Here is a 17,092-nt window from a genome sequence, read left to right as displayed (position 1 = left end):
CCATGTAAATCCAGAAGTCAGAGATAATTTATATTTATAAGTAACGTCACTTCGGTAGTTATTCTTAACTCAAACCACAATCCTTTCCATAACCTAAACAAGTAAACTAACCGAGCAGTTGCGTGTGAAGAGTTTTGAAAATACTGTATGACTTACACTACAAGCATAAATTGGTAAAGTGATCTGGACACAAGAAATACGGAATATATTTTTAAAGATATCTCACAAATCGTTGATTGAGAATACGTTGCTCCCCACCATATAGCTTTTTCTCATACTCTTGTAACATGTTTTCTTTTAAATCTTTCTCACCTCCTTTCTCCTCCTACCTTCCCTCAGCAGGACGATGTTACGAATGCGCTATCGCTACAGGACAATCTGTCTTTCCTTGGCCTTCTTCACCGTTTTCTTCCACCTCCTCCTGGTGCTTGTCTCTCTTCCCATTAACCAGCAGTCCTGTGACCCCCCGCTGACCCCCAGGACCAACATCCTGAGAGAGCTGGCCCACAAAGACCAGTCCTCAGTGGGGAGCGATGGTCCAGCTGAGGCCTCCACTGGGAGACAGGCGTCCAGTAAGGATGCCAGGAAGGATGCCAGGAAGGATGCCAGGAAGGATGCCAGTAAGGATGCCAAAGTATTTGATCACCTCTTAAAGGACAGAGAACATGAAACCATTGGTCGATGTGATTGCTTTTTAATGTTTTATGATACTTTCTTTTATTTGCATATTGACTGGCTAATGTGCCATTTAATTGGTGTTTTACAGCTGTATTCGTCTGCCTGTATTGTTTCATGTTCATTTGTTGTAACTTTGTTCTGCCCTTTGGCCAGGTCGCTCTTGAAGAATATATTTTAATCTCCATGAGACCTGGTTAAATAAAGGATATATATAAAGGTCGTGAGCTAACACTCTCTGACGGGGTTGTGTCTTTGAAAGGAGGTGGATTTGTCCCGATGGACGTGTCCTCGGTCACTGAGCGAGCTCTGGAGTCTGATCAGAGGAAGATGGAGGCTCTTTTTGATCATCCTCTCTACAACATGCCCGTCCCCGTCCCCGAGGAGGACTGGCTGCTGAAAGTCAAACCAAAAGTCCATTCCAGTGACAAGAGCTCCCAGATGTGGTCAGTCGTCTCTACTTTGACAACTCTACTATCACTTTTTAACACGCCTATTTTGTTGAGTTTATGTTCAATTAGTTCAAAATTATCATTTTGGAAATGACGTTATCTTTTGAGCAGAAAGACTGCACTTTAATACTTGTTTCTTAATCGCAATAATGTGTTACCGAAGAAGTTATCGCACATTATTCTTATATATCGTGCAGCCATTCTCTAGTACCACAAAGTTATCAGACTTCCCTCCCGGTTGTGTTTCAGGGTGAGTGCGAATGAGGAGGATAACGAGGACATCCGGTGGAACAGCAGCAGTGACTCTCACCCCCCCTGGCTGCGCTTCCATCTTGGTATTTCCCGCTGGCAGCTGTTCGCTCACCGGGACCAGAACATGGCGGCGCTGACTCAGCAGATCGCCACGCAGAGAGTCGTCAGCGCAGGTGGGACACAAAACTAAATATACATGCTTTATAACACCCATATTCAATTTTTGGAGAATTTTAACTTTTTCTCCGGAATTTAGACTTTGTTTCCGAATTTGTACTTTTCCTCAGATATTTTTTTTTTTTTCCAGATTTCTGACTGAATTTGTACTTTTTCTTAGAATCTTGACTTTTTCTTAGAATTTTTACTTTTCTCCGGAATTTTGACTCTTTTTCCGAATCTTGACTTTTCCTCAAAAAATATATTTTCTCAGATTTCTGACTTGAATGTTGACTTTTTTTCAAAATGTTGACTTTTTTTCAAAATGAAACATTTTGATCTGAACCACATTCAGATCAATATCTCATTTATACGTACAGAGAAGAATACGGTGAATTATAGTGTTAATATCCAAGTTCAAATATACACGAAGACGAACAGCGTGACAAATGATAAATAAACGCTTTAAGGAATAGGCTAGCGCTTAAATCTACGAAACAGCCTACGGAGGAGGTTTAGGTCCACGTGAGAACACATGTTGGGATGTGACCAAAAGTTAAAAAAACGTTTTGAATTTGACTTTAGGTGAATATTATGTCATAATATCCAAGTTCAAGTATACATGAAGACGAACAGCTTTCTGGAATAGGCTAGTGTTGAAATATCAAAAGAACAAAAGCTAATTCTATAAACCAGCCTACGGAAGAGGCTCACCTGAGAACAATATTGTTTTGGAATTTGACTTTAATCTTAGAATTTTAAGAATTTCCAGGTTTTTCTTTATTTCTTACAAAATACATTTACAGATAATTTTTCTAAGAATTCTGACTTTTTTCTCAATATTTTGACTTTTTAAGATTAAAGTCAGAACTGTATTTTATTTCTAACTTTGGCTCACACCCAAAAGAAACAGTTCTCACGTGACCCTAATCCTCTTCCCTAAACCGCCATGTGGGTCATCATAACCACAGGGTTTCACTTAGGGACCATCAATAAATATGAATATGATGTAGGATAATTATAAAGAAATGTGCCCTATGTGGCACATCTTACACACAATTGCTGATGCCTTTTTAAAACATATTTAACTGGAGTTTTTTTTCAATAGCTTCCACGTCATCTGATTCAGTGACTCTGAATACAAACAGGTACTATAGCTATAGCTTCAATTAACCTCTTGAATACATTTGTGTATGAAAAGCTTTTGTAAGACTGCAGCCGGCACAAGAAAGACATTTTCAAAAGGAACAGATCTATCAATTTAACCTAAACTACTTCTAGCCCTAAACCCAAACCTGCTGTGATGAAGGTGTGCATGGGCGGCACCAGAGATTTTCGGTTGGGGGTGCTGTGGGGTAGCTTGACGTTTCATAGAGGTTGCTCAAACATGTAGGGTTTCCCATTAATGTAGCTACCGGGGGCTACAGTGGAATGTTCTACTGCAACACTCCCCACACACACAATACACGCGCGACTGTTACAATGAAGGCTCGATAATCAGCTCACGGCATATAGGTGTAAGCAGGGGTAAAGTGCTATTTTGGGGTGGACCTAACATCCTCTAGGGGTGCCCACACTTTTTCAGATTGGGAGCTACTTTTAAAATGACCAAGTCAAAGTGATCTACCTACAGGGCCCTGTGTGTAGCGAGCGGGGGGGTGGGGGTGCTAGTGGACTGCGAGCAGTAGAAACTGTGGCGCACTTACACTTATTGTGCCGCATTTGCATTTGCATTGGTGTTCGGATCAGGGGAGCACAGGTTCAAACCCCACTGCAGTCAGCATGTCGTTGTGTCCCTGAGACACTTCACCCCAAAGTGCTCCTGTGGGGATTGCCCACAGTATTGAGTATGTAAGCTTTGGATAAAAGCGTTTAACAAGTGACATGTAATGATTCAAAAAACTTTTGAATATTGAATAACAAACCAATGTGGTTTACTTGTTATCCACAGTTTAGCTGCTAAATGTTTTTTAGCAATGCTTTTCTTTGTGCTCCACATATCTAAATGTATAAAGTGTGTTTTCACCTCCGTTCCCTCCTGTTTGCTGCAGTATGGCAGCAGCGGTCAGGATGTGTTTCTCTGAGGGATCCTCCATGTAGTCTGAGAAGCCTTCTGAGGAAACAAGGTCAAACTATTTAGGATAATACAAGAAACAATGTTTAGGCAGTAAATAGAATTTCAATTACATTTCTACTTAAATGTGCAAAAATATTAGAACATCAGTCTTTGTGGCATGCAGGTAATCAACTGTTTAAGCTTTTACCATTAACATGTAGAATGAATGTTGCAAATTACTTGAAATTTTAGCAACTACAATCTATTGTTTACCTCTATGCATTCAGTTTAGCCACAGAGGTCCAGCTAGCATGCTAATTGCTAACGTTATATTATCGTTTTATCCCGGAGGGGAAAACTAGTTTCTAATCCTGAGAGAAACACCTCGCCTGAAACACACGATTAGTGCCATGAGTTAGTGAAGCAAATTACAGAACATTGCACACTTATTCACAAGTCAAAACGTGTTCATAGCGGGCATGGATGAGAATAGCTAGCTAGCTAGATGTTGTTAGCCAGCTTGGACCTAACGTTAGCAAGTTCTACCATGGCTAGCTCGATCTACTGAGCAAATAAAAGTACATCTAAGACCAGTATTGTGCAGATTAAAACAGTGCAGTGCATGTATTTTGTTTTACCTTCGTAGTCGTCCCGACATGACTTTGCCAGGTCTGCTAACTTTGCAGAGCCACATAAACTGCATTCAGTAGAAGCTTCTGAATGTGGCGCTTCGCGTCCTCCGAGTCAATCGCCAGAAGCGCAGACACATCCTCATCCTCATCACTCCACCGCTCCAATTGATTTATTTAGTGTTGCTATAATAACTGCTTTCACAAAAGGAATCTCTTCGTGTGTGCTGCGAAGCGAGGAAATACAATGGCCGCTTACAACAAAAAATTCTGAGTCAAACGGGCGTGGTTTGCATTCCGCACAGCCAATCAGACGTACGAACTACTTTCTCCCACGAAAGACCCTGCTCTGTGGCAGGGACTGAAAAGCGAGTCTCGCGAACTAAGTTGAGCTACTTTAGTTCCTGGGGCTTTTTGGTGTGAACGCAAATATATCGTGGTTCTGATGAACTATTGTGGGAAAAGTACACCAAAGTACTCCGGTGTGAACGCACCTATAGGGGACTCTTCTCTGGGTTTAGCTCTTGGCTTAGGAGGGCTTTGGAGTGGAGGGTGTCTCGGGGGCTGGATCTAAGGTGGTTAAAGAATGTTAGTGCTCTCTTTTGAGTGTTAATCATCAGTGGGTATCTGCCTCATTCTGCTCTACATGCATTTGTTGGTGTTTTTCTCTGAACACGTAAAATGTATCTGTAGAATTCTGCATGTAAAGACTCTGTTGGATGTTTGTCCCAGCGGGTATAGCTCTGGTGACTGAGTGGACCCCATACTTCACTACCGTACAGCGCAATGGGCTGGATCACACTATCAAAGATTTTAAGCCAGATTTTAATTGGAATTTGGAAATGATAAAATGTTCTCTTCATTGCATTTAGAGCTCTTCTGGCTTTTTCTTTGAGTGCATTCACTGCCATGTTGAAACTTCCTGATGCTGTTATGGTTAAACCAAGGTAGGTATAACTCATACTATGTTCAATGATATGATTATTTATGGTAAACTGGTATTTGTTCTCCTGACATCTGGGGCGTTTTTGGAAAACCATGACATTAGTTTTCTTCATATTGACTGCCAGGGCCCAGTTCTTACAGTACTGGTCTACTATGTCCAGCTGTTGTTGTAGTCCTTGTTCAGTAGGAGACAGCAGAACAAGGTCATCAGCATAAAGCAGACACTTCACCTCTCTATCTAGGAGGGAGAGGCCAGGAGCAGCTCATTGATCCAACTGAACAGCAACTTCATTTATATATACATTCAATAAAGTCGGACTTAAAGTGGACCTATCATGCTATATTTGAATACTATATTGTAGGGCCATACCTATATAAAACATGTCTGCGAAGTTTTTTTTTCAAAATACCAAACAGATCATGCATTTTAGCCATGCCTCATTTCTCTCTATTTGCTCTTTTCCAGCCCTGTTTTTGCAAGGGCTGATTCTGTAAGAAGTCTTCTTTGTTGCTTTTGTGGCAGACTACAGCGCCACTTACAGGCCTGGCATATGTACTACAGCATCTCCAGCGCTTTCGAGCGGCAATGGCCGTGGCCGTTGCCTAACCCCCCATTCCCCTGATCGTGGAGAGTTGCCAGGCGGAGCTCCTTGTTTCTGACGTCAGAGATATTTCAAATCTGTATCAGTCTGTATCAGATCCATTGCAGCCCCGTTTTTAGAGATATGGGTATGGAGGAAAAGAGAGAGGGTTGTGTTTTCTGACACTTGGGGAGTTCCCTGACACACCGGGGACACATATTCATGTATAAAAGACGTACAAAAGTGCATTTTGCATGATAGGTCCCCTTTAAATTGCAACCCTGACGAACACCTCTTCTCTGGGTGAAGAATTCAGTTTGTCTCCAATTTTAACAGCACACTTATTTTCTAAATACATTGATTTAACCAGATCATACATGTTGCCCCCTATACCACAATGTAGAAGTCTAGAGCCCGTCATGCCAAATAGAGTCCAAAGCTTTCTTGAAATCAATGAAACAAGTGAATATCTTACCATTTTGTGTTTGGTGTACATGTTTGAACCTCTTAAGCCCTGAGCCTGTTTTTCAGGTCTCAGGCTCGAAAAGGACATTCCCAGAACAAATGACCATATCTTCCCTTCTAAAAGGGTTAAATTAATAATCTTTATTCTCAAAGTAATGATAAACCTGTGAGTTGGATGTAGAAAAGTCAGAATCAATATAGATGTTTTTTATTTTAAAGAAAATTCAGATTTTACATAATAAAAAACTGTAAATTATAGTGTCCGTCCAAAAAATATTTTGTACTTATAGTGAAAACTACCCTTGGATGATGGGTTAGTAGACTAAAAGCTTTAGGAATCCAAAGTACAACATATAATAAGTACCCTGTATCAAGATTGATGCAAAACAAGTGACATTTGACCTTTTTAGAGAGATTTAGCCAAAAAACCCCACTTCTGGGGTCATTTGGGTGGATTTGACCTATCTCTGGCCCCACTTGCTCGATTTTGATGAATGAAATCTCTTTATAACCGCTAGAGCCAATGGAATCGAGGGAAAGTTATATACACACCAACACGTTAACAAATAAGGAGTGAGAGTGACGCGTTACCAAAACCGGAAGCTGCATACACTCTGGTGGCTACCATTAGCAGCTAACTTTTCCGCTCCGATTTTTACATAAAAAATGGAATTATGGATTATAAATAATTTCTTCAAAGGCACAGGTACATTATCAACCTATGGATCAACAGTTGTAGATTTTTTTTTTTTCGTTTTAATGCCATTGAACACGTCTTTTGACCTAATTGACAGCTACGGTGAGACGATCTGCCGTAAAAGCTCCGTAAAGGTACGTGTTGTGATGTCTGTGTTTGCTTCCCCTGTCGCAAGTTCGGATCGCTCAGTGATGATACTATACCTAAATAATCAGTGGAGTCTCAGCTTTAATCGGCTATATTGTATGTGCAGCTACGATAAGTAATAAGGGTATCTTTATCTTGAATTGTGTGCCGCAGTGCGTTAGAATTGTTTCGCTCAGGGGTCATTTAGACGCTTCTTATGAGACTTGTGTTTTGTTTTGGTAAAAATGGTTCATATCTTCAGTTAGCTGAGATTCTTCCCGTTAATCTGGTGCTACACATTAATAGTTTCATAAATGTTAAGAAGCCCTGAGACATTATCTCGAAAACAAAACGGTGGGAGGGGTCCAATGGGGGGACCGCCGTGCTTAAGAGGTTAATTAAAGTGTGAAGGGTATATACATGGTCGGTGGTGCGGTGTTTTGGAAGGAAGCCAATTAGATTTTTCCTCAAGATGGATTGTTGGTTAAGGACATCTTGTATTCTTTTATTTAGAATACTACAGAATAATGTCCCCAGACAGCTGCTGACACAGATGCCACGGTAGTTCTTAGGGTCTGATCCCCAGACAGCTGCTGACACAGATGCCACGGTAGTTCTTAGGGTCTGATTTGTCTCCACTCTTATGAATGGGGGAAATGAGCCCTTTGCACCAGATGAAAACATCCTGACTGCAATATGATATTGAACAGCTTGAACACTGTACCCTGCCTCTCTGGGGTGCTGCATCTGAGCATTTCGTTTTGAATGTTGTCTGGGCCACAAGCTTTCCTTGGCCGGAGAGATTGTGTCGGTGTGGTCAACTCTTCCCAAGTCATTGGGAAATCAAGGGGGTTGTCTTTAATAGTTTCTTCTAATGTTTGGAGTTTCTCTTTTGTAATACATTGATCTGAATTCATTAGATTTATTGGTATGTCTTTGTACAAACTTTGAAAATGTTCTCTCCAGATGTCACCGTTTTGGATGGGTAATGCTTGTGGTTGTTTTGTGTTGAAGTTGTTCCACAGATCCCATAATTGATTTTGATCAATGGCTTTCTCAATATCTTCAAGTTTCATGTGGGTATCATTTAGTTTTTTGTTCATTATTGTTCATTTATATTTGTTTAAAACTTCATTGTATCTAATGAGTAAGGCTGGGTTGTTTGGTTGCCGATGTTTTTCATTTGCTATTTTTCTCAGGTCTTTTCTGATGGTCAAACCATTTGTCAGCGTTTTGCCTTTTAACAGGCTTCTGCTTTTGTTTTATAAGGTCAGCTTTAATAGCTGCCTTGTAAAATATCATATTGATATAATCAATGGCCATGTTTACACCATCTTTGGTAGGAACATATTGATTTTGGTCAAATAGTGACATGTCATTCATCAGATCAGGTGAGTTCAAGGCCATGGTGAATTTGTCTTCACTGTCTGGGGCCCATCTGTAAGTAGGATTTCATTTATACAGCTTACTGGGTTTCCTTGTTGTGTCACTCATTTGACCTGAGAGTTTAAAGAACACATTGATTTGGTTGTAGTCTGAAAAGGAGGATTGCTATCTGACAGTGAATGCACTGATAGTGGAGGGGTTCATGTCAGCGATTGCATAGTCTACTACACTAGACCCTAGAGCTGAGGAGTATGTGTATCCCCCTAAAGAGTCCCCTCTGAACCTCCCATTCACCATGTACAGGCCTAAGGCCCGACAGAGAAGCACTATCTCTTTGCCATTCTGATTTATTTCAGAGTCAAGGTTGTTCCGATGGGTGACGGTTGGTGTGGTAATCAGGGGGGGCTCACCAAATACATTGTGGCTGCCCTGTGGGTCTATGACATCAGGTTCAATTCCTGTTCGTCCGTTCAGATCTCCAGTTAGAAGCACATTTCCCTGGGCCTGAAAATAGGCGATTTCTGAACGGAGAGTTTCAAAAATGTCTTCTTCAAAATAAGGAGAGTCTACTGGGGGTATATAAATAGCACACACATATAGATTCCTGTCAGTTATGGCCAGGGTTTGATCTAACCTTAACCAAATGTGTGATTGACCTTGTTTTACTACTGAGATCTGACAGCAAAGATCTCCTTTATACCACACCAAGATCCCCCCCGATGTTCTTCCCCCCTGCGTATGTTTTTTGATTTTATAGAGGGCACCATGACTTCATTATAACCTGGAGGACAGTGAGTGAGCAGATCATTTTTACACCATGTTTCTGTTAATATAATTAGATCAACATCTTTGAAAGATTCTAAGAACTCTGGATTTTCACTCTTAACCTCAAAGGTTGAGGAGTGGAGTCCCTGAATATTCCAACAGCTTATATGAAATGAACGCATCTCTTTTTAAAAACACATAATCAAAATGAACCTGTATAGTGAGACAAATATATAAGAAGAAACAATGTACTATTTTCACTAATATTACTATTGTACTGATTATTGAGTTGCTCCCGATGGCATGGCCAACGGTGTGTGAATGTGTATGAATGTTAGTTCCTAGAGTAAGGAACACTGCTCTGCATGAATATGGGTGAATGACATGTAGTATGTAAAGCGCTTTGAGGGGTCGTAAAGACTGGATAAAGCGCTATATAAGTACAGTCCATTTACCATTTACCATTTTACTACTATAACATATACATGTAATGTCTTAGCTGGACAGAAGTCGGGTGCACAGGGTGTGCAGCATCATCCTGATGTGTCCCAGTTCAGAGGTAGCAGGGGGAGGGAGGGTGGCAGCAGGCTGGGCTACAACTGCAGCATAGCTCCGCTGCTGTAGGTGGGGAGGGAGACAAGAGGCGCGTTCACACCGGAGTACTTTTCACCGTACTTTTCGCGTTTAGTTCCGTTAGTACCCCTTATGTCGCGTTCACACCAAAAAGAGCACTTCATCTCTGGAACTTTTACCCCCATTTTTAGTGCCTGCTGAGAGATGGTACTTTCCTGGGGGAAAAAAGTGCCCCAGTTCTGATTGGCTGGGCGAATTGCAAACCACGCCCCGTACAACTCTGAAATGTTTTGTAGAGCCACCATTTTATTATCCTCGCATTAGCATTATTAGCATTAGCATTCACCCAGCGCACAAACGCAGAGAGACTAACTTATGGCAACACAAAATAAAACATGGGAGCGGTGGAGATGAGGAGGTGTCGGGGTTCTGGCGATTTACTCGGAAGGCTTCAGTAGAAGCTGCTGGGAGTCCCAGCAGCTTCTACTGAAGCCAGTCCCCAACTTCCTTACTGGCCTGCTCCACCATTTTCCTCACTGCCTCAGCAGTGTCCCTACGGAGGCTGTGCAGGTCATTTGTTCCCGTGTGGATCACCAGGTACTGAGGGCTCCTGAGGGTCTCCTTTTTCAACAGCTTCATTGCCTGGCCTGTGGTGCTGCAGTGTTTAGACAGCACCTTTTTTATCAGGAAAAAGCTTTCTTGTGTCCAGGAACTTCCCATTTGAGTCAGCCAACAGGACCACTTGTGGGTCTTGTTCTTCAGGCTGAGTAGAGGGAAGCTGGGATGGGCAGAGCTGGCTGTTGACAGCTGGCTGTGTGGGTGTATCAGGAGGTGCCAGGGTGTTGTTGGGCTGGGTGCTGAGCAGAGAGGGTGGGCCAGGGACACTGGCAGGGAGAGTCTGTCTCTCTGTACTCGTCATTGTGAGGACTGAGAGTTTCTCTGTCAGGTGTTGGACCTGCCTGGTGAAGCTCCTTCTCCAGCATCCTCCTTCACTTTGGCTAACTGAACACGGAGCACACTGTTCTCCTGTTTGAGTGCCTCTACACTTCCTCTGAGGTCAAGGCCTCATTGTCTCTCTTGAGCTGCTGGAGGTCCTCTTTAAGCTGCTGCAGAGTGTTGTCTGGGGGACCAGACTGCCTGGCCTGGGTCCGCTCTTTGAATTCTGCAAAGTCCAGCTCCAGCAGGGCCTTACTCTCCTTCAGCCGATTGTTGGAGCTCGCAGGTGTGGGAGGGGCAGAGATGGACAAGGTGTTGGGGTTCTCTATTGGGCTCTCATCACCTTCGCTGTCAGAGGGGACATCAGAGGGGACATCAGAGGGGACATTAGAGGGGACATCAGAGGGGACATCAGAGGGGACATTGATCCTCTTTGTGTCCACCTCAGCTTTAACAGGGGGAATGCCTCTTCGAATGACTCCAGGTTGGCTTCATTCCCTTGGACCATGACCTTTCCTTTGGTATAGTATGTGATGGTGAGCAGAGGGTCATCTTTGTCAAGGTGTTCATCTTTACAGATTTGTAATCTGCCTCCTGAGCCGATGCCCTCTCTGGATCCATATGCATAATTGCTGCACAGAGTATCTTTCCAGATGTAGATGGAATCAGTGAAGAATATGAGGTTGTTCTTCTTCCTTCCTTCTTTTTGTTGGGCATAGTCAGTGAAGAGGACCTCTGGGTTTCCACACAGTGTCTTCTCCTTGTGTTTGTCCTTCGCATTAACACTCTTGCATTTAGCAGGATATTCAATCTCTCTTCTCTCTGCTCTCACAGCTGAGAAGTTATTTTTTGCCTGCTGGACAGTTTCCATGGCGACCACTTGTTTTGTTCCAAAGAGAGGCTCATTAATTCGCTTTTCTAGCTTCTTATCTTCATAAAATAATTCACAGATAATAATGTTCCGCTACCTTCTTTAGTGCGGCTCCTTCCAACAGTGGCAGGTAACAGCTAGCAGCCCACAGCCTAGCAGCCCACAGCTAGTTGACAGTTGACAGTTGGTAGTTGGTAGTTGAAAGCTTAGTAGTTTCAACAAAAAAATACATCCAAAAATTGTGTTTCTTCCTCCGTTTCTGTCGATCAATGTCGTTAACTCTTCTTTAGAGTTAATTCTGAAGAATAATTGCAGATTTTCCTATAAAATGTCTCACTTTTTAGGTCCAATTTCCCCCAAAAATGTTTTGGTTCAGGAGCTCATTTTTGATGCAGCTACTCAAATCAAAACTCTCTCTCTCGCTCGCTCACTCGTGCCACACACACAGAGCCGAGCTAGAATGAAACACCCAGAAGTACTTGTACTGTACTGTAGCATATCATTTTCGAATCAATCATTTTTCAAATTATGAATTTCACAAAAAACATACTTGGGGTTGCTTAGCAGTTGCTAGGCCAATTGTTGGTGTTGCTGTAGCAACTGCAAGCCTGGCGCCGCCCCTGAAGGTGTGTTTCAGGGAGTGAGAGGTAAAATAAAGGGGATGAGGGGGAGTGATTGTGAGGTTCAGATGCAGACTCACTTTGAAGCCACAGAAAAGCTTTGATGGCTTCAGAGGATCAACAGATGATGGGAATATGTAGTAAAAAAACCTCAGAGTCAAAGAAAGAAACAGCCTTTAAAACAAGTCTGTTGAAGGTTTCATCCTCACTTACATCTAATCAGATCCTGTAGACCAGGGATGGGCAACTTGGATGGTGGTGGGGGCCACATCATTTATGTACTGGCCACCAGGGGGCCGTAGATTCACTTGGAACACACACACACACAAATTCCATGTATTGTATGTAATTATTAACAAATATACTAATTCTGACATCTTCATTGACATTTTACAATCTTTCAGGGAACATCCTCCAATAAGCTCACTAAACAAATATCAGTTCACAGAAATGTTATTTAATTTTGACAAGTGGCATGTTTGTGTTGAACAGGTTATTTAACAGTGGAATACAACTATTTTAAACTATTGGAAAGCACGGAAAATGTGTGTGCATTGAGATGAACATTAAGATGACATAAACATGAAGTCATGAACACTAACCCAGACATTAGTTGTCTAACTTGAACCTAAGACACTTGTAGCCTCTGCTGACTCACAATAAGGGGAATGTCCACACAGACACCTGTCAATCCTCAGCGCCGCTCCCCCTCCCTCCCGCTGAAATTATGAATGTAAAGCGTATAGTAATCATAGATAACACGGCAGGGTCTGTGACAGTTTGTTTTCATCTGATTTCAAATAAACAAAGTCTTGGTTTTTAGAATATTAAACTTGTTTCGCCAAATTCAGATGATAAATACAACTTTGAAGCTTGTAAAAGCATAATTACAAGCGGTAACTTAAAGGGGACCTATCATGCAAAATGCACTTTTGTACGTCTTTTCTACATGAATATGTGTCCCCGGTGTTCCAGGGAACTCACCAAGTGTCAGAAAACACAACCCTCTCTATTTTCCTCCATACCCAAATCTCTAAAAAAGGGGCTGCAACGGATCTGATAAAAACTGATCCAGATTTGAACACTGTCCTGACGTCAGGACGGTGGCGCTACGGCTATTGGGCCAACTCCACCAATCAGGAGGAGACAGCCACGGCCATTGCCGTTCGAAAGCGCTGGAGACGCTGTAGTACATATGCCAGGCCTCTAGATGGTGCTGTTGCTCACAGAATCAACCCTTGCAAAAACAGAGCTAAAAAAGTGCAAATTGAGCGAAATGCATGATCTGTTTGGTATTTTGAAAAAGAAAAAGTATAAATATGCCTTATATAGGTATGGTCCTACACTATATTATTATAATATAGCATGATAGGTCCACTTTAACGTCCCAGCAGGCATAACAACATGCCTGCTGGGGCCGCCATTTGCCCATCCCTGCTGTAGACTCTAATTAAAGAGGCCCTATTCTGCTCTTTCTGGCATTGCCTCTCTTTTAGTGTGTTTCTCAGAATGTTTAAATTTTTCTCAGATTTCTGACTTTTTTTCTCAGATTTTTGACTTTTTTCCCTGAAACTTGACTTTTTCTTAGAATTTAAATTTTTTGAGCATTTTTTTATTTTCTCGGGAATTTTGACTTTGTTTCAGAATTTTAATATTATGAGACTTTTAACTTTTCCTCAGATTTTTTATATTTTTCCAGATTTCGGTCTGAATCTTGACTTTTTCTCAGAATTTCATTTTTTTGAGAATTTTAACCTTTTTGTCGAATTTTGACTTTTTCTCAGAATTGTTGTATTTAGGTTTGTATTTTTATTTACTTAATGATTTATTTCGTATGCATTTATTTATATTTTAAATGTCATTTTTCATTTGTAGAAATACTTTTTTAACCCGTAAAATTGTTCCGTGTTTAAATAGACACTTATGTGCAGATATTTACTTTTTTGATTCCCTTTTTTCCCCCAGTTTTGATACTCTGGTCAAATGTTACTAACTTTGCGAGTGAGGAAAAAGTACTTTTGTCCAGTACGGGGATCGAACCCGCGACCTTGGCGGTATTAGCACCACGCTCTAACCAGCTGAGCTAACCGGACTTAAACAGGTCTCCAGACGTGACGTTACAAATTCAAACGATGAACGAAATCTACAGAACCGAAATGTAAATCTTCCTGGCTCCTCGTAAAATGTCATAGATTAAACAGGATAATGATAATTCAATCAGCAGAGACGGTTTTGATAAGAATACATATTTATTGCCAGGAATACACAAATGAATGTAGGCCTAATGGGGTTTTGGCAATTAGGTCCCGTTGGGCAGGAGTATCATTCGGGAGGGGAGAACCGATCCGATGAAACCCCCCGGGGTCTAGACACTGGTGGTGGTGAATGAATAGTTGGGTCGGTCTGAAGGGGAGGGGCTTAGCTTGACCCTGGTGGTGGTGAATGAATAGTTGAGTCGGTCTGAAGGGGAGGGGCTTAGCTTGACCCTGGTGGTGGTGAATGGATAGTTGGGTTCGGTCTGAAGGGGAGGGGCTTAGCTTGACCCTGGATTCAGAGGGACAGGAGGTGAAAAGGGGGGGAGGAGGGTTGCGTCGAGTCACCTGAAATGACAGCTGTCAGAGGGGAGAGCAGATTTTAAAGGTTTAGCAGAGCGCTATGATGGGCTTGTGAGAATAGAGCTTAGTGATTGGTTAAGCTGGGGAGTGACGCCCCCGATCACTTATTGAGAGGAGAGAGAGTGGTAATTGACATAGTAAATTAATGAGTAAAGAACGTCTTTCTGGTTGAACTTGCGCTGAGCTTCATTTGTATTATGTTTTATATTATTGTTTAATTTATGTTTCCCTATGGCTGGCCAGCCCGGCCGCCCCTCCTCACCGCAGGGGGACTGTCCCCCGGAGGGCGTTTCAATGTTTTATTTTTGAACTATTATTATTATTTTAAATATAATTATTGTGTTTTGAATTATTATTTTATTGTTTTCGTATTTATTTCATTTTTATTTATTAAGTTGTTTTATTGTGTTTTTTTTATGTATATATATTATTTTATTTTGTGTCATTATTCTTTTTGATGTAGTTATTACAAATGTTTCTTTCTTTTTGTATTATTTTGTTATTATTGTTTTTATTATCATTTATTTAAATATTATTAATGTTATCAATATTAGTTATTTGATTATTCGTTGTTTATGTACTGATATCATTTTTGTATTTAATTGATTTATTCATTGTATTTTTACTTAAAAAATAAATTATTTGTATTTAGTTCGTGTTCCCTTTGTTTATTTTTCACGTCTTAAAGGTGGGGTAGGTAAGTTTGAGAAACCGGCTCGAGATACACTTTTTGTTATATTCCATGGAATGCTCTTAACATCCCGATAGCAATGAATATCTGAAGTGCTTTGACAAAAAATCCATAAAAAAATATCATCTGTGGAAGCTGTAGTACTGTAAAAAGCACGACCAATCATCTGAGCCGGCCCGGCTAAAATGATTGGATGGCCTACCTGCCTGTCAGCCTTCCATCTGTGCACAAACTTATCTCGTGCTCTCATTGGTCATGTGCGCGTTCGTGTGTGTTGGAGGAGGGGCTCTGTAAGGAAGTGGCAGATTTTTCCGGCTGTGTATTTTCAAATTCTAGCGCACTCGAGCTGGTTTCTCCAAAATTACCTACCCCACCTTTAAGGCCCTGACACGCCAAACTGACACCAAAGAACACGTCCCGATGGACCCGACTGTTGTGTCGCCTCACGTCTCCTGCGCCTTGGCCAAACAGTCGCACTGGAACACACCGCAAAGACTTCAGCCGACGGCCAAGTAGCACGTACGCACTGTGCATGCGTGAGTGGCAATAACTCTCCTTACCAGCAGGCGGCGGTAGTGTGTATTCATCATTCAAAAGAGGCAACCAGAAGACAGACTGCCTGTGCGTTCCATTTTCACTCACGTCCATCACAGACGGTTTCACAGACTGTTTCACATAGCGACTTATAATCGAAAACATGTTTACTGCGGTACTGGCGGTATCAGCCCTTGGACTGTTGCTTGTGGAAGCAGATAGCCGTTTCGCTTCTCATGCACTGATTCGCTAAGCTGAACAGCCAATCAGAGTGATTTCTTTTGCCGACAGCCTCCGCTCCCGGCGATAGGGGGCGGCCGAAAAGACACAACGGTGCGGGACACACCAATCTGAGTAGGGCGACAGGATGCTCATCGACGGCCAGACATCTATCGACGGCCGAAATCGGCTTGGTGTGTCAGGGCCTTAAGGCTGGCCAGCCGCTCTGTACCTCTATACTTCTGTATCGTGTTGACCGGCCTTCCAACTCACGCCATCTTTACCATTTCACCCACACGCATCTTTCGCCATCTTGCCTCCCACAACACTTCACTTTGCCATGCTGGGAGATGAACCACCAGCCCTCTGGTTGTTAGGCATCCATTTACCCCTTGAGCCAAAGACACCAGTCAAATTTGACAGGATTTCTGACTTTCTTCAGAATTTTGGCTTTTTTTTCAGAATTTTGACTTTTTTTCAGAATTTTTTTTCTGAGACTTTTAACTTTAAAAATGTATATCCAGATTTCTGACTTAATTTAGACTTTTTCTTAGAATTTCAATATTTTCGGAATGTTAACTTTTCTCCGGAATTTTGACTCTTTTTCCGAATTATAACTTTTCCTCAAATATTATATAATTTTCTCAGATTTCTGACTTGAATGTTGAATTCTGATCTGAAAAACTGAGTTTCTCCACAAAAAAATCCTCTGTTTACCAGAGATGTGAAGGATTGGGATATTTGTTAAACACCATGAAAATAATACTAAATGTCTTAAGGACTAAAAAAGACGATTAAGACCAAAACAAACGACCAGTCAACAAAACGATTAATAGAAGACAGCCCTT

At 41.7% G+C, this 17,092-nt stretch overlaps 1 protein-coding gene and 1 non-coding gene across 2 annotated transcripts in view; one reads left to right on the top strand and one right to left on the bottom strand.

Moving 5' to 3' along the window:
* The first annotated feature begins 346 nt into the window (after positions 1-346).
* LOC117484391 (extracellular serine/threonine protein kinase FAM20C-like) overlaps positions 347-17,092 on the top strand; it is a 157,727-nt gene continuing 140,981 nt past the window's right edge. The window contains exons 1-3 of the mRNA XM_034132851.1: positions 347-634; positions 979-1,121; positions 1,377-1,552. Coding sequence (XP_033988742.1) covers positions 347-634; positions 979-1,121; positions 1,377-1,552 — 607 coding nt within the window. The remainder of the gene's footprint in view (positions 635-978; positions 1,122-1,376; positions 1,553-17,092) is intronic.
* On the bottom strand, positions 14,205-14,278 carry trnai-aau. Its single transcript has one exon. It is a non-coding gene; the product is annotated as a tRNA-Ile (tRNA).

The sequence above is a fragment of the Trematomus bernacchii genome, unplaced genomic scaffold, assembly GCF_902827165.1.
Source record: "Trematomus bernacchii unplaced genomic scaffold, fTreBer1.1, whole genome shotgun sequence".
NCBI lineage: Eukaryota > Metazoa > Chordata > Actinopteri > Perciformes > Nototheniidae > Trematomus > Trematomus bernacchii.
Note: the sequence above shows the minus strand (reverse complement) of the source record. Positions and strands in the feature narration are given on the sequence as shown.